The sequence below is a fragment of the Nicotiana sylvestris genome, chromosome 8 (genome assembly GCF_000393655.2).
Source record: "Nicotiana sylvestris chromosome 8, ASM39365v2, whole genome shotgun sequence".
In the NCBI taxonomy this organism is placed as follows: domain Eukaryota; kingdom Viridiplantae; phylum Streptophyta; class Magnoliopsida; order Solanales; family Solanaceae; genus Nicotiana; species Nicotiana sylvestris.
In genome coordinates this window covers 224,339,086-224,362,637 of record NC_091064.1, presented here as the reverse complement: position 1 = coordinate 224,362,637, position 23,552 = coordinate 224,339,086, and the positions used below count along the sequence as shown (strand labels likewise).

Below are 23,552 nucleotides of genomic sequence, written 5' to 3'. Positions count from 1 at the left end.
CAGTTGATCGCAGAATTGAAGGAAGACTTGGTTGCAATGGATCGCAGAAGCGGGATTTGGGGCGCATCTGCGGCCCCGCAGAAGCGATGATCTTGGGCACAGAAGCAAGAGCTAGCGCATAAGCGTGTTTGGTTTCGCACCTGCGGATGCGCAGAAGCAGATGTTGGTTCACAGGTGCGAGGGGTCAGTTGGCTAGTGGGGTCCACAGACGGAGCTCGTGTTGCAAAAGCGGCTAATTGTCCGCAAATGCGAAAATTGCTGGCCAGAAGCTATAAATCGAGGTTTTAGTTCTTTCTTCATATTTTGAAATGTGGGACTCTGATTGAGGCGATTTTTGGAGCAATCTTCATCATAAGGATTGGGGTAAGTGTTCTACACTTGGTTTTGATTTTATTCCATGAATCTATCTCTATTTTTGGCGATTTTGGCCTAAAGTTTCATAATGTGAATTTTTGAATTTTGAATCTCGATCCAGAGTCGGATTTGAGTAAAATTAGTATGGTTGGACTCGTAATTGAATGAGTTGTTGGACCGGAGGGAGTACTATTTTCCATTACTTATAACTCTTCTGCACTATTAATGAAACATGTTTTGCTAATTAGGTTGTGTTTTAATTTTTTTGGTTTAATAACTAGAGTATTCATTACCACGCAAAATCATGGTTACCAGCAAGGTCAATTATCAAGGAAACTCTTCTAAAAAGTAAGAATGTCGATCCAAGTGGAGAAATCGTGGTTTTATCAATAACTTGCCCCGTTAGTTCCATTTCACACTATTTCATTTCCTTTACCAAAAATTCTATAAATACTTCTATAGCAACAAAAGTGGACTCCATCACAATTTTACTTATTTATGTTTCATAACGCCCGTTTACCTTGTGTTGCAGTGGAAGTCTCACTTATTTGAGCTTGTGGAGGATTTTTTTTTTTTTTTTTTTTGACGGAACAAAGATAGTATATTAAATATTACGGAGTACCATCAGTTACATCATTAAAAAAACTACAAGCCTTGAGGACATTCAAATTCCCCATCTCGGTCAAACTGCAACACATATTAATACTAATGTTTTTAACCAAATACACATAACTATACTTATTCATTGCTAAGTTATTTAAAACAAAACGGACAGGATTACCAAAAAGCTGGTGTTTTCTTGCATGCTTGAGTGCTTCCTTAGCCATCTTATGAGCTACCTTGTTTCCCTCCCGAAAGTTATGGCTGATCTTCGGTTGCTTCAGCTGGTGCATTAACCACCTGCAAATAACAATAGTCAAGCTGTAAGGGACACAATTAGAATGTAATATTTTGATTACCTCTGTTGCGTCCGTTTCAACCACCAGGTGTATAACCATGAGTTAGAGCAATTGTAAGTCCTTTCTTTAGGGCTTCCAATTCAGTTTGAGGAGTTGAAGATTGATCCAACAATTAAATATGTTCTATTTCAGGCAATTTTCATCCTTCTTTTTTATTTCCCGAATTGCAAGGTGTTTTATTGTTGTTAGTAATTTTGGTAGGAAAAGGGCCAAGATTATCCCTTTACTATAAGAAATATCTTAATTTTACTATCCGCTATACTTTGGCGCCATTTTACACCTTCGCCGTGAGTAAATCGTTTTGTATAATTATAGGATAATCTTAAATCATAGTAAAAAGTAGAAGGATGAATTTGGACATTTTTTGTTAATATTTTAACATGTGGAATTAAGTCAATCTATGCTAGAGCTCCTTTAAAGTAATGGCGAAATACACCATTTGCTACCGACAAGGATATGAAAAGCCCAAAGTATAACGAAGGATAATTTTAGACCTTTATACCTTTTTTCAGTGACCGTGGATTTTTGTAGTTTCAAATAAATTTTGGAATTAAATGTATACTTCTTTATTGGAGTTAATCATAGCTATGAAGATGCACTTTCTATGGCAAAAGCAGGTCTCCAACAGGGTTAATTCTTAAGTGAATCAATCGTCGTGGAATTTTTTACACTTCTTTCAACTAAGAATTTGCCTCAAGTAACTAGCTAAACCATCTCATATCAATAAACTATGTATCCGCTGGTTTATATGGTTATGTTGTTTCGTGTCGTATTAATGTTATTGAAATGTTGTTTCAGTTGAAACTTTACATCTACTACCTTGTGGTTTGGAGATCACAATCTTCAATTGTTTGAATATATGGCTGTCCTTTCCTTTAATTAGCACAGTTGTTTAATTTGGTATAATGCGGAATATACTGAGTTCGTTGTTGTTGGTATAGTACGGAATATATGATTTATGACCTCTCCAGGGAGCACAAAACAACAGCAGTATGCACGTTTGCTCGTCTTTATTTCAAGCACTTACCACATTCTTTACTTTTTAGCCGTCATATTTAGGTGAAGGACATCGACATGTCAGGCTTTCCTTTTGCATCACATATATAGCCACAGGCCATGAATGAAGAATCGTTCCTTAATACCAGTTTTGTAGATGTAACTGAAATCTTTGGTATTAAGAAACAGTTCTTCATCCATGGTCTTTGGCCAAGTGATACAAAAGTAAGAAGCTTGAAACGTAAATGTGTTGCAACTAAATCTGAAGACCAAAAAGTAGAAAATGTGGTAATTGCCAGTAATATTGTTATGTATTCAAGATATGTATGGTAAGCAACAAGAGGGGTAAGGTATTGTTATGTATTCAAGAGGGGTTGCTCTGATGGTAAGAAACTCCCACTTCCAACCGAGAGGTTGTGAGTTCGAGTCTCCCCAAGAGCAAGGTGGGAAGTTCTTGGAGGAAAGGATGACGGGGGTCTATTTGGAAACAGTCTCTCTACCCTACGGTAGGGGTAAGGTCTGCGTACACACTACCCTCTCCAGACCCTACTAAGTGGGATTATACTGGGTTGTTGTTGTTGTTGTATTCAAGATATGTATGAAAGGATGAGATTTAATTTGAGGCTTTGGCTCTATTTATATTGCAGCCAATAGTGTATCACACTAATATCATTTTTCACACACAAACGTCATTTATTAACTAAAAGTTTCAACCCCAATAGCATGGAAGAAGTCACTCCATCTAAACCTTTACCTTTACCTATACCTTATGTTTATATTGATATAGGCCAGATTGGGGGCAGCGACATAACTATGTTCTTTCTGAGAAGTTTTATTTTGTGTTTTATACAACTGACACTAGTTGTATCAGACTCCTTTTTATCTCACAAATTTGTGGACCCCAATCTTACATTTCTGGGTCCACAAAATATCTGGGCCCACAAAATTGTGAGACAAAAAAGTTGTCTTATACAACTAGTGTCAGTTGTATGAGACACGAAATAAAATTTTCCGTTCTTTCTGGTGCACTTGATACTGGTTTGGCATTTATGGCAGTTCTTTTGTATTTGTGTTTGGGATCGGAGAACATAAGTGTTAATTGGTGTTGAAATGATCTAGATGAATGTCCTTATGCTTCTTGTCCAAGGTGCCGTTTGGTTACAGTGAGAATGATTTTAGTTCTGGTTTTAAAATTAGGATCATCTTTTTCCACTGTTTCATTATTGGTATTGGCTAGTAACGATATAGATTTTACACCAAAAGTATTGTACCCAAGACAAAGGCGCCACTGGATTCTTTTAGAAACTGAGGACAGTTCAACCAGTACATTTGCACTAAAGCAGGGGCGGCCCGACGAATTTTGTAGCCTAAAGCCAAACTTTTTAAGGGGTCTTAACTTTTTTTTTTAAATTATTTATTTGAAGTCTATTTTTTTTAGTTTTTCTTAGATACAAAGTTATTAATGATTTTCTTATAATCAATAACTCCTAATAGGTATTTCTCAACTAACAATATAGCTAATCCATTTAACCTTTCTTGTTACATTGTTATTCTTCGGTAAGATTTTATCAATTTTAATTTTGAAAACATCTTTCCGCCGAAGCGATGGTGACATGAGTTATTAACATTATTCTATAAGAAATTTAGGCATTTGAAAAAGAATTAAATCTTTTTATTTGATTAAATGTATCAATTAAACAGTTATCTTCTAATTGTACTATTTTCTTTAATACTTTTAATTCAGAAAATAAATTTAAACCATCAATATCGAATTGATTATTATACTTTAAGGCAATATTTTTTCAAATTTCCAACATCTATACTGCCAACTAGAAAACCAAAAATATTTTCATATGCTTTAAATTGTTCGGATCTATTTTTTAGTGAAAAAATAGCTTGTCTATTATGTATAAAAGTAATTAACTCTAAAGGGCCCTTTGAAAGATTTTGAGATTTCGTTATCAACATTCACATCAAATTGTTACTTCCTATATATCAAACATTTCTTACGAAATTCAAATTTGATATTCATTTCAAATGCAATTTCCTTGGTAGAAATCATCACAGTTTCAAATCATTCTTCTCTATATTTGTTAAAGAAAGAAATCAAATTTTTTCACTTTACAGAACTTTTTTTTGAACTTATACATAGTCTATTAGATGTAACATAAAATGGGGCCTCCACAAATATGGAACCTAAAGCGATTGCTTTACTTGCTTTATGGAAGGGCCGCCCCTGCCACTAAGCGGACTTCTGGAATGGTGTTTAGATAATGTGCCATTTGCAACAAGTTCTTGTGCATGATAACACCTTGTGTCTTCTCAATATTCACATCCTGTATATTTGTAATGCTAGAAAGAGGTCTTATTGCCAGTCCGCCAAGATTGATTTTGATTCTGGTTTCAAAGAGGTTCTTAATTATGTGCTTTCATACGCTGTTCCTAGCACTTGAATATGTGCACCACTGATTTGTTGATCTGTATTTTGCAGTAACAACTGATTTACATAAAAGCATTTCCAGGTAGATTTAACTTCCAGTGCCATTTTGAGTAGTAAACGCTTTGTTGTTTGCCCTCAAGTTCCTTACTCTCATCCTCCCATTTTCTTTTCATAATTGTGCTCCATCTAACCAGCTAAGTTGCTCGGGCTCTTCACTTTCGATGATGCACCCGTGTCGACATGATGTGGGTGCTGGTGTGGGTATTATTTAAAACAAACCTCCCTCCGAAGGAAAGATATTGCATTTTCCAGCTGGATAGCCTCTTTTTATACATATATGGTCCGGCCCTTCCCCGGACCCCACATATAGCGGGAGCTTAGTACACCATGCCCTTATCTAGATTTCTAATGATTTGTACCTTGCCCCAAGTCGATATCCATTCTCTCTATTGATTGTACCTCATTGACCGAAAAAATATTGCTCTTTGCTAAGTTAATGTGCAACACAGAAATGCTTGTTTCTAATTGGCTCTTCACTTTTGATGATGCACCCGTGTCGATATGATGTAGGTGCGGGTGTGCGCGTGGGATCGCACCGGATCTGGTCAATTGATTTTGGGTACTTTGATCAAAAGCGACGTAGAAATTCAGGATAGATACAATGATTTCTGAAATCAAAAGAAAAGTTAGAGTGAAATTGAAGAAAATAGAACACCTTGTATATGGAAATATCTATGTCAGTACTTTTCTTTTTATCTCCTTTCCAAATTCTCCTCTTGATCAATTTTTTGCCTTCTCGAAATACCTTATAAATAATGTCTCATAATTTAGATATATTTTTATTAGATATTTGAACTCATTTTAGCCGAATCCTTGCACCCATATCCGTATTTAATTTCCTACTCCCGAATCTTAAAATTTGGATCATGAAGGATCCGACCTCTAGAGTCGCACCCGTATCGGACACCAGTGCCCGAGTCCTAGCAACTTAGCTAACCAACGGATATCCTCTTTGCTTCGCTACTTCCTTCCTCTCCAAAGAAAATCTCTTCTTAGATTGTCCAAAACTTTTTCAACTTTGAGAACTTGACATTGTATTTGTAATGAGTCTAGAACACTATTACTTAAAACCAACCTCCCTCCGAAGGAAAGATTATATTGCATTTTAATTCCAGCTGGATAGAGCGGGAGCTTAGTGCACCATACTGCCCTTTATCTAAATTTCTAATGATTTGTACCTTGTCCCAAGTCGATATCCATTCTCTCTATTGATTGTACCTCATTGACTGCAAAAATATTGCTCTTTGCTAAGTTAATGTGCAGCACAGAAATGCTGGTTTTTAATTGGCTTTCTTGGTTTTGTGGCAATGGGGCGGGTTGAGCTAAACCCGCAAAAATCTCAACTGTCCCACAGAGACACGGCCGAAAAGTAAAATGAATGATGCATATCAATTCTTTTTTTCAACTCAAACTATGTTATACAACCTTCTTTTACCGGAAAGACCTCTGTTGGAGTGAGAAAGTACGATGAAATGCTCATTTGCTAGTTAAGTAGATCCTTTTTGAAGTGTATTCTTCCTCTGCAGTATGGAAAGTCTGTATGTATTAGTTTTCTATGTCAATTCACAAACCGAAAGAGAGGCAAAAGTAGCTCGTCAGAACTGTATTTTAAACTGTTCTATAACGAGAAAATAAACAAGACTACAAAAGAGGGATAGAAAAGAAAATGCAGTACTTTGTTCCCCTTTATTATCAACTTTTCACCAGATTGTCAAAGAACAAGGTAGCAAAATTAGCTTTTTGGCTGCTCCCACGCCTAATAGCACATTGCATTGAACCGCACAACAAAACATTGTGATTAGAAATAACTTATCAAACTCCACAATATTATGTATGTTAGTGTAAGTTCACCCCTCCAATGTCAATTTCAAGAGCATTAACGAATCACTCCTAACCCTAAACTAGTGTCTCCATGACAAACTTGTTTCCATGTGAATAATGTGAAACCAGAAATAACATATTTACAAAATTGACTTTGTTTCTTTTAAAAAAAAAAAAGATTTTTTCAAAATTACCCTTATGTACGTATCCCTAAAAAGTCATTTACTTCTCCCATTTGAAAATAGAAGTGCTACTATAACTATGTTGCAAAATTTAATTAAGGGTAGTTTAGTCACACTAATTTTTTTTTTAATTGAAAATTTAGTATTTCCTTAATGGATGTGCCCAAAGCTAAGCAAAGGAAAATGTGCCATAAAAAGAATTGTAAATAAATGTAGAATTTAATTCAGTAGTCAAACTAATATAGAGAGATGAGATCTATACAAGCAAGTTGTCAGCTTTCCGTGTAGATAGATCAACATTACAAAATAGTACTCCCTCCGATCCAAAATAAGTGATTTTTTGACCGTTTTCTTGTGGTCCAAAATAAGTAATCTTTTCAGATTTCAAGAATGAGTTAATTATTTTTTTCTTATATTGTCCTTGGAGTAAATAGTGTTGGAATATGTATTAGGAGTGTTTATGTGAGATAGTAAAGGTTAATATGGTCAATTTTATTGTTAATTAATGTTAAACGGTGGATTTCTTAATCTGTGTGAAAATATCCAAAAAATCACTTATTTTGGACCGGAGGGAGTAATGAATAGTATGGCATTAATTAGAACCAGATATTACAGAATAAGATGTATTTTTTTAAAATAAATATACTGAAATAATCAAAGGAAATTAAAGGCGCCATAAATAGAATTGTAAATAAATGCAGAATTCAATGGTATTAATAGAGTAATTAGATTACCTATAATTAAGGTAATCAGATACTGAAGTACTAGTAATTATAGTAAAAAATTGAAGTCTAGAGAATTGGGGAATGCATTATAGAAAAAGTGCCTAGTAATTCACTCAATCAATTCATTCGACTCATTTGCCTTTCTTTCATCGGTTCTTTTCTTCACGATTAAGTATAAGTATTTTCATCATCATTTTTATCTCTGTGTTTTCTGTTCTAATATGGCCACCAGTGATAATGATGGTCGGCCTTTTCCTGAAGATCTAGCAATGGAGATTCTAATCAGGTTGCCGGTCGAGTCCTTGTTGCAATTCAAATGCGTCGGCAAGTACTGGTACGAAACAATTACGAGCCCTATCTTCATCAAAGAACACATGAATTGGAGCAGAAAGAACAAGCCCCCGAAAATCATGATTTATGATCATGTTGGATGCCCCTCAAATGATGATTCTCCGCTCAATCCCAATCCCATCACTTTGATTTCGGTCTCAGATGGTGTTGGCGTACATGCAAATCCTGATTATCTTCAGGAATTCATAGGCATGACGCACTTTTTAGGTTCTGTGGATGGCTTGTTTTTATTGGAGCGAGTAATTGATGACAGCATATTCAACATCTTCTTAGCTTTAAATTGAACTTTAATGGTGGGTTAACGATGTTTCTGCAGTTTTAGAAGAGGGAAAAAGGGTAAAAAGAACGTGTGTTTGAGTAAAACGTGAGTGAGGGTGAGGGTTTGGGAGAGAGAAACGTGGGAGGTGGGATATACGGTACCTTGAATTAAGGAGGGATATACGTTGCATTAATTGTACCCTTAAAATACACTATAGTATAGAATTGGTAATTTGGTATACTAAATGTAATTATATCAAACCTTAAACATTGAGGGTAATAAGGTTTCCTATATGGTATAGGAATGTAAAAATTCCTATAGAGAATCATGTTGTCTATTAGTTCCCACAGAAATCATGCACACTGCGGTAAGTAAATGACATAGAGGAATTTTATGTGGAAAATTTCCAGCTCAACAGGATTAGAAACCATGACCTACCCTTGTAGGATTTCAACTTCACTACTGAGCAATCTTTAGATTACAACCTATTGTAACCTAGGAATTAACCTCTTAGTCCCTCACCAACTTGTAACAACTCTGTTACAAGCAATCTGTAATAACTCTATTAAAAAGATTTTACAACTCGAATAACTCTAGCCAAGACACATACACAAAGGTTCGTTTATAATTTACAAAAGATTTCCTATACAATGCTTCTAAGTAAGCTAAGTAGGAATTACAAGTAAGAGCTTTTTACAAAGTTACAACTCAACTAAGAACATATAATAACTTGATATGGGAATTGGTCCGTAGCAGTTTTGTTCTTTGTTCTTGATGCACTTGAGAATCGTTTGCTGGATGATCAATCATTGTGGGAGTGCTTAGGTAAATTCTCTAAGTGTTCGAGTAATGTTTTGTCTAGATTTAATGTTAATATACAATTGATGACATCACTTGAATGACGTAAGCAATCTGGGTACAATATCTGTCACGACCCCAACCCCGGTTATGATGACGCCCAACACACTGCTAGGCAAGCCCGACCATTCAACAACATTATCCCAAATTCTTATTTAGATTATAGATAAATATCACAGAGAATTTACTAAGTCATCACTTTCAAGTGTATAATTAATAATAAAATCTGCGGAAATTCAACTAAAATACCACACCATAGCCCAATAGAATCCGGTGTCACGAATATGAGCCTCTAATACAAAATATCCACCTATTGCAAGTCTGTCTAGAAGGAATGCGGAATAAAAGATAGAGATAGAGGGGAGAGATCAAGGCTGCGAACGCCACGCAGCTACCTCGATACTCCCGGATACTGCTGCTCAGCTAAACAAATCCTCACTCAGCTTGTAGTGTACCTGGATCTGCACGCAAAGTGCAGGGAGTAATGTGAGTACTCCGACCCAGTGAGTAATAAATATAAATTAAGGCCGAGAATAAGAAATCATGGAAAAATACAAAGTAAACTATAACTGACAGTTTTGAACAACAAATAGTGAAGCAACAAGTCAATTAAATCAGAGTACCAAATACTGAGACAGGTATAACAGATAAAAACAAATGCATGAGCGCAATGCAATGCATATAATGGTACACTCTATGCATGAATGTAATGCAATGCATATGTTGGTATTCTCTAGTACCCACTGCGGCGTGCAGCCCGAGCCATCCATTTTATTTATCGTCGACGGCGCTCACTGGAGGTGTGTACAAACTCCGGAGGGGCTCCTACAGCCCAAGCGCAATATCAAGTCATCTTGTGGCATCAAATCTAGGCCCCCGACCTCGTATCAATATCAGTATAATCACCCAGGCTCTCGGCCTCAATATCAATGTAATCAACCAGGCTCTCGGCCTCAATATCAATATAACACTGTTGCGGCGCGCAACCCGATCCATGCTCAATCCAGAAATCATCATAAGCCCCTTGGACATTTGTAAAACAGTAGTTCTCAACTCGAAATATCATTTAGAAATATCATTTAAGTTTTCAAATCTTAGAAAGATGGCTGAGTTTGCAAAACAGTATTTAAAACCTTGGACTGAGATCAAATGATATGCATGTATGCGAAAATAGTGATGTCAATCCCTGAAGGATTTAAATAATTGGAAAGAAGCCTAAATGTAATAATTAAATCCAAGTAAGGATGATTCTCAATTTAGTTCAAGTAGAAAGCACGGTAAAAACATCTCTCGGGACGGACCAAGTCACAATCCCCAATGATGCTCTACTCACGCCCGTTATCCAGCGTGCAAGTCACCTCAATATAGTGTTACGATGTGAAATTCTGGAGTTTCAAACCCTCAGGACATCATTTACATCAATTACTCACCTCAAACCGGCTATTTCTTTAATTCGCGACGCCTTTGCCCCTCGAATTGGCCTCCGAATGCCTCGAATCTAGCCACAATAATTCGATTCAATCAATAAAAATTATAGGAATTAATTCCATACGGAATTCTACATTTTTATTAAAAACCCGATATTGCACTCAAAATTCGCCCATGGGGCCCACGTCTTAGAATCCGGCGAAACTCATAAAATCCGACAACTCATTCCGATACGAGTTCAACCATACCAAAATTATCAAATTCCGACAACAACTCGACCTCCAAATCTTAATTTTTCATTTTTGGAAGATTTTGTAAAAATCTTGATTTCTTCCATTTAAATCCGAATTAAACGATGAAAATAACCATGGATTTATGTAATATAAACACTTTCGAGTATAGGACACTTACTTGAGTTGAAATCGTGAAGAACACCTCAAAATCGCCCAAGAACCGAGCTCCAAAAATCCCAAAACGAAAATGAAGAAATGAGCATTTTTGGTCCTTAAGTTTCTGCCCGTCCGTCACTAAAAGTCTATTTTCGTCACTAAAAGTCGTCACTACAAGTCCACCAGAAACAGCTTTACCAGCTATATTCAATCGATCATAACTTTCTGTACAAATGTCTTAATGACAAATGGTTTAACTTTATGAAAACTAGAATCCAAGGGCTACAACTTTTGTGTTTTGCTTATTTTCGGATTCTATATATATTTCGAGATATAAGCTTCCAAAGTAGCCTCCTCGCATCAGAAATTTCTGGGAAATTTCAAAACAGCTTTACTTGCCCTTATTCAATCGATTATAACTTTCTGTACAAATATCCAAATGATAAATAGTTTAACTTTCTGGAAACTAGAATCCAAGGGCTACAACTTTTGTGTTTTGTACATTTTCCAATTCCTTATAGATTGGGCGATATAAGCTTCCAAAATATGCTCCTCGCATCAAAATTTTCGAACCTTGCTGTAAAAAATCCAGCAAGTTAAATTGGCCTAAAAATGGCCCGAAACCATTCTGAAACTCACCCGAGCCCCTCGGGACTCTAACCAAATATGCTGACATGTCTTTAAACATCATCCAAACTTGCTCCAATCATCATAACACCTCAACTAACACTAAAATCATCGAATTACATCGAATTCAAGCCTAAGTTCTTTTAAAACTTCCAAAACACGCATTCGATAAAAAACCCGACTAAACCACATCCGAATGACCTGAAATTTTGCACACACATCACAAATGATATAGTGAAGCTAGAGCAACTCTCGAAATTCCATTCCGACCCTCAGATCAAAATCTCACCTATCAACCGGAATTCGCCAAAATACTAATTTCGCCAATTCAAGCCTAATTCTACACCGGACCTCCAAAATTACTTCCGGTCACACTTCTAAGTCACAAACCATCCCCCGAAGCTAACCGAATCATCGAGATTCAAATCCGAGCCCTCTAACACATATGTCAACGTCCAGTTGACTTTTCCAAAACAAACCTTCTTTAAAGAGACTAAGTGTCTCATTTCCTACTAAAACTAATCCAAATCAACTCGTTCACACCCAACACTGATAATGAAGCATAAATAAATAGGAAATGGGTAAAATGGGGCAGTAACTCACGAAACGACGGGTCAGGTCGTCACAATATCCTTCCCAATAGGGCTGACTGCCGCACTATGCTGTACTGTTGCGTGTACACGCAGTCACTTTCCAACTGTTGGAGAGTTGACTGGTATGGTCAGCAGGGGAACTGATGTCCATCTGTTCCTCTTGTTGATTCTTTGACTTCTGAAAGACAGATGAACATCTTCGGCTTAAGTCTGTTTATTTCCATATGCTTGAGAATAAGTACCGGATGTGTATCAAATTCATTATTTGGTTCTTGACATTAAGTTTGTTAGATCATCAAAACATAAAATAAGGTACTTGTAACCTATAAATTTATCCCTTTTTGAGATGACAAACTTATAATTGAAATTCATACGAAGAGCCACAATGAACCAGAAATAACAACGGTTAACCTTGAATTCCCCCTAAATATGTGTTCCCCCTCGGTCAATGCACTCATTTATTCAATCTGAATATGTGTTTCCCCTCAGTCAATGCACTCATTTATTCAACCTGAATCTTTGTTCCCCCTCAGTAAATGCACTAATTTATTCAATTATGCATATTGCTTCCCCTTTTTAGCATAATAAAAAGAAGAAAACAAAGTAAAAGCAAAATGAAGTCCAATATGGTTAACTTATGCCACATGTGTGTATGAGACAAAATCAAATCGGAGAAATTCGACATGGGGAGACAATTGTCATGAGTAACCTGCGGTCGAATTGATCGCTAAGGTCGAGGTCGAGCAGTGATCACTAAAGCCGAGGTCGAGCAGATCAATAAGGCCAAGATCGAGTAGTGATCACTAAGGCCGAGGTCGAGCAGATCAATAAGGCCAAGGTCGAGCAGTGCAAATATATGTACCAGCTAGTTTTGCTTTGGAATCTTCAAAGGGAATATTCTACTGGATATTCCCTCTAAATTGTTAATTTTAGGTGTTTTTAGGGATATCCCTTATAAATAGGAAGAGGGGAATTCTAAAAGGGGGAGGGGCTTTTTCTCTTTCTCTCTCTCTCTAGAAAAATATATAAACACCTCTCTCTAAAGAGATGAGGGGATTCGTTATCCCATACCCTCCACCAGATCCGAAAAGGGTCCTAAGATTCTTGTATCTGTGTATCATTCATCTTTATCAAATGAAAGAGGATCCACCTCACTCAAGATCGGGTGAATATTTTCTTGAATTTACATTTTATTTGCCATTTAACTTTGAGGCTAGGCGATTGCTCTAGCGACTTCGAGGTATATCTGCCGCGTCTGAAAACCGAGGAGTCCCTTTCTATTCTTGCTTCTTTTTTGGTATTAGCCCTTCTGTATTTCTATTCTTTGTTAGACATTCTAGAGTTAGAGCTATGTAGTATCCTTAGCTTGTGATTCGTGGATTTCCGGGTCTTGGATATATGTAATGGTTTTTAGAGTTAAATACTATGTATGCCGAGCGGCACTTTTTAACGTTGTTTATTACTTTATTTCTGCTTTAAATTGTTTTACTTCCGCAAATTTGGATTTTCTTCCACAATTTAGGCTTATCTAGTTATAGGGACTAGATGTCATCACGATGGTTCGCGGAGGGCAAACCGGGGTCGTGATAAGTTGGTATCAGAGCTCTAAGTTCATAGGAGTCATGAATCACGTTTATTAGAGTCTCGCTGATCGGTACGGAGACGTCTGTACTTATCTACGAGAGGTTATGTAACTGTTAGGAAAATTCCATTTCATTTGATTTCCTTGTCGTGCGAGATTTTGAAATCACAATTCTAAACTTCTGTCTTCTATTCTCTCACAGATGGTGAGGACACGTGCTACACGAGAGGATCATGCACCCGCACCCCTTACTGCTGCCGTCAAAGGCCGGGGCCAAGGTAGAGGCCGAGGACGTGTACGCGGTGCAGCAAGAGCACCTGCGCGAGCTGCCACTGAGGAGACACCAGCAGTGCCAGTCAGAGTCCAAGCACCTGACATGCCTACTGCTACTACAACGGCAGCACTTCAGGAGACTCTTGCATAGTTCATGAGCATGTACACCACTTTGGCTCAAGCAGGGTTGCTTCCCCTTGCTGCAGCTACATCCCAGGCCGGGGGAGGAGCACAGACTCCCACCGCCCACACTCCTGAGCAGCTAGTGTATGTTGATCAGGTCCTAGAGATTATTCCTGTGTAGCCTGTAGCCCTAGGCCATCCCGAGGACAGGGCAGCGGCTTTAGAGGATGAGCAGCGGAAACTTGAGAGGTTAACGAAGTATGATCCTCCAGTATTCAGTGGGTCAGCATCAGAGGATGCCTTGGGATTTCTGGAGGAGTGCTACCATGTTCTCCGTACCATGGGTAAATCAGGATCGAGCGGGGTTTCCTTTACTACTTTCCAGCTTCAAGGAGCCGCCTATGAGTGGTGGCGCACCTATGAGTTAGACAGTCCGGACGAGGTTGCTTCACTGACTTGGACCCAGTTTTCAGATCTATTCCTGAGAGAGTTTGTTCCTCAGAGATGCATGGAGCACCAAGTTTGAGCATTTGCGCCAGGGTGCTATGACTGTCTCAGAGTATGCTGCTTGTTACACTAGCTTGGCTAGACATGTACCAGCCTTGGTTTCTACTGTTCGCGAGAGGGTTCACCGGTTTATTGAGGGGCTTATTCCCAGCATCAGGTCTAGCATGGCTCGTGAGTTGGAGATGGATATTCCTTATCAGCAGGTGGTGAGCATTACTAGGAGGATTGAGGGTATGCATGCTAGGGAGAGAGAGGAGAGGGAGGCTAAGAAGTCTCGAGAGTCGGGCCATTATTCTGGTGCCCGTGCCCCAACTGCATGTCGTCATGGTAGGGGTTATATGAGTTGCCCTATTCATTCAGCTCTTCCTGCAGCCAGTGGTATTCCAGATCCTCTTAGGCCTTAAGAGCCTTATTATGCACCTTCAGTTTCTAGCGCGCCTCCTGCGCGGGGTGCTTTCAGGGGTCAGTCCAGCAGACCTGGCCCGAGCTAGTCACAGCCACCACGTCCTCCCAGAGCTTGTTTTGAGTATGGTGACACATGCCATATGGTGAGGGATTGCCCTAGACTTAGGAGGGGTACACCTCCATAGACTTCTCAGCCACAACGTGCCCCGCAGAGTTCTCAGGCTATGGTTATAGCTCCAGTTGCTACCCCACCTGCTCATCCAGCTAGAGGTGGAAGTTGGGGAGGTAGAGGTCACCCTAGAGGGGGAGGCTAGGCCCAATACTATGCCATTCCTGGCCGTACCAAGGTTGTTGCCTCTGATTCTGTCATCACAGGTATTATACTAGTTTGTCACAGAGATGCATCGGTTCTATTCGATCTAGGCTCCACTTATTCTTATGTGTATTCTTATTTTGCTTCGTATTTGGGTGTATCTCGGGATTCTTTGAGTTCCTCTATTTATGTTTCTACTCATGTGGGAGATTCTCTTATTATAGATCGTATTTATCGGTCGTGTTTGGTTTCTCTTAGTGGTTTTGAGACCAAAGTCGATTTATTGTTACTCAGCATGGTAGATTTCGATATTATCTTGGGCATAGACTGATTGTCACCCCATTATGCTATTCTTGATTGTCATGCCAAGACTGTGACGATGGCTATGCCAGGTATGTCGTGTGTTGAGTGGAGGGGTACTTTAGATCACACTCCCAGTAGAGTTATTTCTTTCCTTAAAGCTCAGTGTATGGTTGAGAAGGGTTGTGACAGGTATTTAGCCTATGTGAAAGATGTCAGTATTGATACCCCTTAAGTTGATTTAGTTCCAGTAGTATAAGACTTTTCCGATGTGTTTCCAGCTGATCTTCCAGGCATGCCGCCTGATAGAGATATTGATTTTGGCATTGATCTGTTTCCGGTCACTCAGCCCATTTCTATTCCTCGGTATCGTATAGCTCCTCCCGAGTTGAAGGAGTTGAAGGATCAGTTATAGGAATTGTTTGATAAGGGCTTTATTCGACCCAATGTATCACCTTGGGGTGCTCCTGTCTTGTTTGTGAAGAAAAAAGATGGTTCTATGCGTATGTGTATTGATTATCGCCAGTTGAACAAGGTTACAATGAAGAACTATTATCTTTTGCCTCGTATTGATGATCTATTTGACCAGCTTCAGGGCGCATGAGTTTTCTAAGATTGACTTGCGCTCATGTTACCATCAGTTGAAGATTTGGGAGCCAAATATCCCGAAGACTGCTTTTAGGAATCGGTATGGTCATTACGAGTTTCTTGTTATGTCATTTGGGCTGACCAATGCCCCAGCAGCCTTTATGCATTTGATTCACAGTGTATTCCAGCCATATCTTGACTTTTTTGTCATTGTCTTTATTGATGACATTCTGGTGTATTCTCGGAGTCGGGAAGATCATGAGCAGCACCTGATGACAGTGCTTCAGACTCTGAGGGAAAAGAATTTATATGCAAAAATCTCAAAATGTGAGTTTTGATTGGATTCTGTGGCATTCTTAGGCCACGTGTTATCGATTGAGGGTATTCAAGTAGATCCGAAGAAGGTAGAGGCAGTGCAGAGTTGGCCCAGGCCATCCTCAGCTATAGAGATCCGCAGTTTACTCGGTTTGGGGGGTTACTACCATCATTTTGTGGAGGGATTTTCATCGATTGCAGCCCCTATAACTAGACTGACCCAGCCAGTGGACAGAAGAGTGTGAGGAGAGCTTTCAGAAGCTCAAGGCAGCTTTGACTGTAGCCCCAATTTTGATATTACCTACAGGTTTGAGGTCTTATACGGTCTATTGCAATGCCTCGAGGATTGGCCTCGGAGCGGTGTTGATGCAGGATAGTAAGGTGATTGCCTACGCATCCAGACAGTTGAAGGTACATGAGAAGAATTATCCGGTTCACGACCTTGAGTTAGCTTCCATTGTTCACGCCCTGAAGATTTGGCACCATCACTTATACGGTAGGCCTTGTGAGATTTATACTAACCATCGGAGTTTGTAGCACCTATTAAAGCAAAAGTATCTAAATTTGCACCAGAGGAGGTGGTTAGAGTTGCTGAAGGACTATGATATCACTATTCTGTATCACCGGGGAAAGGCCAATATGGTGGCCGATGCTTTGTGTCGCCGGGAAAAGATTTTAGGGAGTTTGGCTTATTTGCCAGCATAGGAGAGGCCTATGGCGATGGATGTTCAGGCCTTAGCCAGTCAGTTTGTGAGATTTGATCTTTCGGAGCCTAGTCGGGTTTTGGCTTGCGTGGTTTCTCGGTCTTCCTTATTTGATCTTATCAAGGAGCATCAGTATGATGACCCTCATTTGCTTGTCCTCAAGGAGAAGGTTCAGCATGGTGATGCCAGAGATGTGACAATTGGCGAGGACGGGGTATTGATGAGACAGGGTCGGATCTGTGTACCCAATGTTTATGGACTTTGGGAGTTAATTCTAGAGGAGGCCCACAGTTTGTGGTATTCCATTCATCCGGGCCGCAAAAATGTACCATGATTTGAGACAACACTATTGGTGGAGGCGGATGAAGAAAGATATAGTTGGGTTTGTAGCTCGGTGCTTCAACTATCAGCAGGTGAAGTATGAGCACCAGAGATCGGGTGGGTTGCTTCAGCAGATCGAGATAAGAACCCTTACTTACCTGCAAGTTCAAACCATTAGATTGAGTTAGGGTAATTAATCCTTGCTCCTGATTCTCTGTAGTTGCTTGTATCCGAGATCCTGCAGCACTTCCAAAGGTAATAATCCTTACGTTTTTGGGTCGTCCACACCCTCGTCCCTTTCCCATCGGCATGTCAAACCCTACCGACGTACGTTAACTTGCATGCGCCGAGAGCATGGAAAACAGAAGGTTATTTTGCAAAGTTGTTTTCCTCTAGTGTTTAAAGCCATGAACTGCATGACTATCACATTGGTACCTAAAATGACAAACCCTACAAGAGGGAAGGAGCATAGGCCTATCGCATGTTGCACTGTCCTATACAGGTTTATCTCCAAGATTTTGGCCAATAGATTCTAATGAGTCATAAAAGTTGTCATTCATATGTAACGCTCATTCCTGGTAGAAAGATAGCTGATAACATTATTTTGGTGATGAACTGATCAAAGGATGCACTAGGAAAAATATCTCACCAAGGTGCATGATAAAGATCGATCTTCAAAAGGCATAAGATTATGTTGAATGTTGCTATTTAGAGCAAGTGATGGTGGAAATGGGCTTCCCCACATAATTTATTGCTTGGGTGATGCGTGAAAATTGTCAACTCTACCATAATGATAAACGGGCAACCCACAGAACACCTTGATGCTGCTAAGGGTCTTAGACAAGGAGATCACATATCTCCTTTCTTGTTTGCTATTGATATGGAGTATTTGAGTAGAATCTTGAATGAACTGAAAGATTAAAATGCTTTTCAGTTTCACCCAAAGTGTGGTAGGCTGGGCATCACACACTTGGCATTTGCTGATGACTTGTTGTTATTTTCAAGAGGTGATTTTCCATATGTGTGTGTTATACATAAATGTTTTGAATAGTTTTCTAAAGCATATGGACTATTGGCTAATATAGGAAAGAGCTCAGTCTATTTTGGTGGGGTTTTACAGAGTGAAAGGGATAGAATCTTGCTAAGACTAGGCTATATATGGTGATCTGCCTTCCAAATATCATGGCAGCCCGTTGTCAACCAAAAAGCTCTCCTTAATACAATGGCAGCCTCTAACAGATAATATTGTTGCTAGAATTTCTTCCTGGACAGCTCAGAAACTTTTCCTATGCTGGTAGAGTCTAGCTAGTACAATCTGTACTCTTTGGTATTCAAGCGTATTGGGCACAAAATTTGTGTTGCCCGCTAAAGTCTTGAAGACAATTGATGTCTACTGTAGGAGTTACGTTTGGTCAGGTGCAAATATGATTACCAAAAAAGCATTAGTGGCCTGGGACAAAGTTTGTCTACCTTAATCTGCAGAGGTGGCCGATGCTTTGTGTTGCCGGGAAAAGATTTTAGGGAGTTTGGCTTATTTGCCAGCATTGGAGAGGCCTATGGCGATGGATGTTAAGGCCTTAGCCAGTCAGTTTGTGAGATTTGATCTTTCGGAGCCTAGTCGGGTTTTGGCTTGCGTGGTTTCTCGGTCTTCCTTATTTGATCGTATCAGGGAGCATCAGTATGATAACCCTCATTTGTTTGTCCTCAAGGAGAAGGTTCAGCATGGTGATACCCGAGATGTGACCATTGGCGAGGACGGGGTATTGAGGATACAGGGTCGGATCTGTGTACCCAATGTTGATGGACTTTGGGAGTTAATTCTAGAGGAGGCCCACAGTTTGTGGTATTCCATTCATCCGGGCCGCGAAAATGTACCATGATTTGAGATAGCACTATTGGTGGAGGCAGATGAAGAAAGATACAGTTGGGTTTGTAGCTCGGTGCTTCAACTATCAGCAGGTAAAGTATGAGCACCAGAGACCGGGTGGGTTACTTCAGCAGATAGAGATTAGAACCCTTACTTACCTGCAAGTTCAACCCATTAGATTGAGTTAGGGTAATTAATCCTTGCTCCTGATTCTCTGCAGCTGCTTGTATCTGAGATCCTGCAGCACTTCCAAAGGCAATAATCGTTATGTTTTTGAGCCATCCACACCCTCGTCCCTTTCCCATCTGCATGTCAAACCCTACCGACGTACGTTAACTTGCATGCGCCGAGAGCATGGAAAACAGAAGGTTATTTTGCAAAGTTGCTTTCCTCTAGTGTTTAAAGCCATGAACTGCATAACTATCACATTGGTACCTAAAATGACAAACCCTACAAGAGGGAAGGAGCATAGGCCTATCGCATGTTGCACTGTCCTATACAGGTTTATCTCCAAGATTTTGGCCAATAGATTCTGTTGAGTCATAAAAGTTGTCATTCATATATAACGCTCATTCCAGGTAGAAAGATAGCCGATAACATTATTTTGGTGCATGAACTGATCAAAGGATACACTAGGAAAAATATCTCACCAAGGTGCATGATAAAGATCGATCTTCAAAAGGCATAAGATTATGTTGAATGGTGCTATTTAGAGCAAGTGATGGTGGAAATGGGTTTTCCCACATAATTTATTGCTTGGGTGATGCGTGAAAACTGTCAACTCTACCATAATGATAAACGGGCAACCCACAGAACACCTTGATGCTACTAAGGGTCTTGGACAAGGAGATCACATATCTCCTTTCTTGTTTGCTATTGATATGGAGTATTTGAGTAGAATCTTGAATGAACTGAAAGATTAAAATGCCTTTTAGTTTCACCCAAAGTGTGGTAGGCTGGGCATCACACACTTGGAATTTGCTGATGACTTGTTGTTATTTTCAAGAGGTGATTTTCCATCTGTGTGTGTTATACATAAATGTTTTGAATAGTTTTCTAAAGCATATGGACTATTGGCTAATATAGGAAAGAGCTCAGTCTATTTTGGTGGGGTTTTACAGAGTGAAAAGGATAGAATCTTGCTAAGACTGGGCTATATATGGTGATCTGCCTTCCAAATATCATGGCATCCCGTTGTCAACCAAAAAGCTCTCCTTAATACAATGGCAGCCTCTAATAGATAATATTGTTGCTAGAATTTCTTCCTGGACAGCTCAGAAACTTTCCTATGTTGGTAGAGTCCAGCTAGTACAATTTGTACTCTTTGGTATTCAAGCGTATTGGGCACAAAATTTGTATTGCCCGCTAAAGTCTTGAAGACAATTGATGCCTACTGTAGGAGTTACGTTTGGTCAGGTGCAAATATGATTACCAAAAAAGCATTAGTGGCCTGGGACAAAGTTTGTCTACCCAGGAGGTCTGAACCTAATTAACCTGCATCTCTAGAACAAAGCGGCTATTGTTAAATCATGTTGGCACCTAGCCCACAAGCAGGATAAGCTGTGGATTAGGTGGGTGCATACTTTTTACATAAAGGGGCAACAGATGGAGCAAACTAAGCTACCACAATATATAGGCATGCTGGATCATTAGGCAAATCCTAGAAGCTGGAGAAATCCTTAAACAGGTGCAAGACAACCTTAGAGCTGGAAAAAGCATCATAAGGCAGATATACCCACAGTTAATAGGTGATTGTCCTAGAGTAATTTGGAAGCCCTTGATTTTCCAAAATGATGTCAGGCCTAAAGCAAGAATCACTGTGTGGCTTCAACTACAAGGAAAGTTATTAACAACAGATAGATTCGCTGAAACAAAATGTGCACTATGCCAAACTCAAGATGAGAGCAAGGACAATTTGTTTGTGGAATGTGAATTCACTAGGAACCTAGGGAGGAGACTTTTATTGTGGCTTCAGTGACAGAATAACCTAGCAACCAACTGGGAACATCATCTAAAGTGGGTTGTCATGAACTCTAAAAGGAGCTCACAGAAAGCTCAAATCTGAATGTGTATACTCCGATTGGGAACATGAGGATAGTTACTGTTTTATGCTTAAATAAACATCACATTTACCAAAATTCACAGCCAAACAAAATTTTCCTCTTTGGCATCCAACATGTCACAAAATCCCACCTCAGTCCTCGTAACTTAGAAATTTTATCTTGTATCTCACATATCACATAAGTTCCTTTTGCTATTTGTCAAAGTCATTTTATGTCCGTAATCAAGGTCTCATATATCACATAAAATGACTTATGTGATATATGATAACCTCTCCAACAGGATTCTAAGGTATTTAGTCATAGAATTTACCCATCATCAGTCGCGGGACCAGTTTTTCTAGTATTGGTTGCCAAATTATAACGAAGTAAACACACAAAAGAAGTTAAAAGGGTTCAATATATAGTATATATATACACCTATTCATACAATGTGATATATGTGACATATGAGACATAAACTAAGCTACCTCCGTAATGTATCATATATCACATAAGTTCCACTCCTGTTTAAAGTTTAATCAAGGAGTCAAATATGTCCGTAAGTTTCAATGGTTCGGCTCTCCATTCTCTCGTTTAATTCTTACTAAGCTCTCCTTAAAAAAATGAACGGTACGGCCCTCTTTGGTACCTGCTCTCCTCAGGCCTGTATGACGAAATCCAAGATTCCTCGTGGTCTGAGTCCTGACATCATAGGAGAATAGGCGACAACGTTTATCTATAAAAATGAGAGTTCTAGAATACCAAGACATTATATACGAAGGGGTTTTAACGGTAAATTGTTTGATCCAAACACCCGGTTGGATCATTACCCATATATCATAAACAAATCCTACAACATCGGTCATGAGGGCAATGAAGTCACCAAGCAATACCAGTCTCACATTGAAGTGATTGAAAGCGCGCCCAACATCTGGACCTCCGATATCTGCAAACACCTTATTACCAAAGTCAAATGAAAGAATGCTACAATCATCAAAATAATAAAGCCCTCCACATAGCAGCCAATAATAAGTTCCATTTAAATAAGCAGTACCAACGACATCTGCGCTGAATTCATGTACGAGATTTGCAGGTTCAAGGACTCTCAAATAATCCCTAGAACAAGAATAGATTGCTGCATATTCTGGAGTATTATGATTTCTGTCGTCATCCCAGAAGGACCGAAACCAAACAACCTTGTAGTCATTAGTTATGGGGTCTAATCTGAACCCAAAATTACTGCTCATTTGTGTGAAAAATGGTGGAAGCTGGAAGTTGGCTGCAGGAAGGGGCCTCACTTCCCTGGTGGCAGGATTCCACAATGACAAGGAGATGTTGTATATGCTGTCATCAATTTCTCGCTCCAACAAAAATAAGCCATCCACAGAACCTAAAAGGTACGCCATACCTCTAAAGCCCCGGAGATAATCGAGTGGATATTTAATTGCACCAGCATCTGAAACCGAAATAAAATAGATTGGAGGGGCGTAATCTGGGGCAGTATGATTATAAATCAAGATTTGAGGGGATTTCTGATTCATGTGGAGAAGGAGATCAAGAAATTAGACCTGGGGAATCGAGGAATGCCGACAATCACCATGAATTAAGTAATTATAGGGACATTGAGATCGATGAAGTCATGGAGGCAATGCGTAAGATGAGAAGGGGCAGAGCTACCGGGCCAGACGAAATTCCGGTTGAAATGTGGAGGTGTGTGGGTAGAGCAGGCGTGGAGTGGCTTACTGCATTGTTTAGTGTTATATTCAAGACTAATAGGATGCCTGAAGAGTGGAGGTGGAGTACAATGGTCCCGTTGTATAAGAACAAAGGTGATGTCCAGAGTTGTAACAACTATAGGGGCATTAAATTACTAAGTCATACCATGAAAGTTTGGGAGAGAGTGGTAGAAATGAGAGTGCGAAGGACGGTGTCTATTTCAGACAACCAGTTCGGGTTCATGCCGGGGCGATCTACCACAGAAGCTATCCACCTTATTAGGAGGATGGTGGAACAATACAGGGATAGGAAGAAGGATCTTCACATGATGTTTATTGATATGGAGAAAGCGTACGATAGGGTTCCTAGGGAGGTCTTATGGAGCTGCTTAGAGGATAAAGGGGTCCCAATTAACTATATTAGGGTGATTAAAGACATGTATGATGGAGCTAAG

General features: G+C 39.4%; 1 protein-coding gene across 1 annotated transcript; it reads right to left on the bottom strand.

The window, feature by feature from the left end:
• Nucleotides 1-1,212: 1,212 nt before the first annotated feature.
• LOC104245316 (F-box protein At3g07870-like) lies at nucleotides 1,213-22,788 on the bottom strand. Its single transcript, XM_070155348.1, has 3 exons — nucleotides 22,032-22,788; nucleotides 19,499-19,578; nucleotides 1,213-1,254 (listed from the first exon to the last, which is right to left on the bottom strand). The coding sequence occupies exons 1-3, from the start codon at nucleotides 22,786-22,788 to the stop codon at nucleotides 1,213-1,215; spliced, it is 879 nt and encodes a 292-aa protein (XP_070011449.1).
• Between the last annotated feature and the right edge of the window lie 764 nt (nucleotides 22,789-23,552).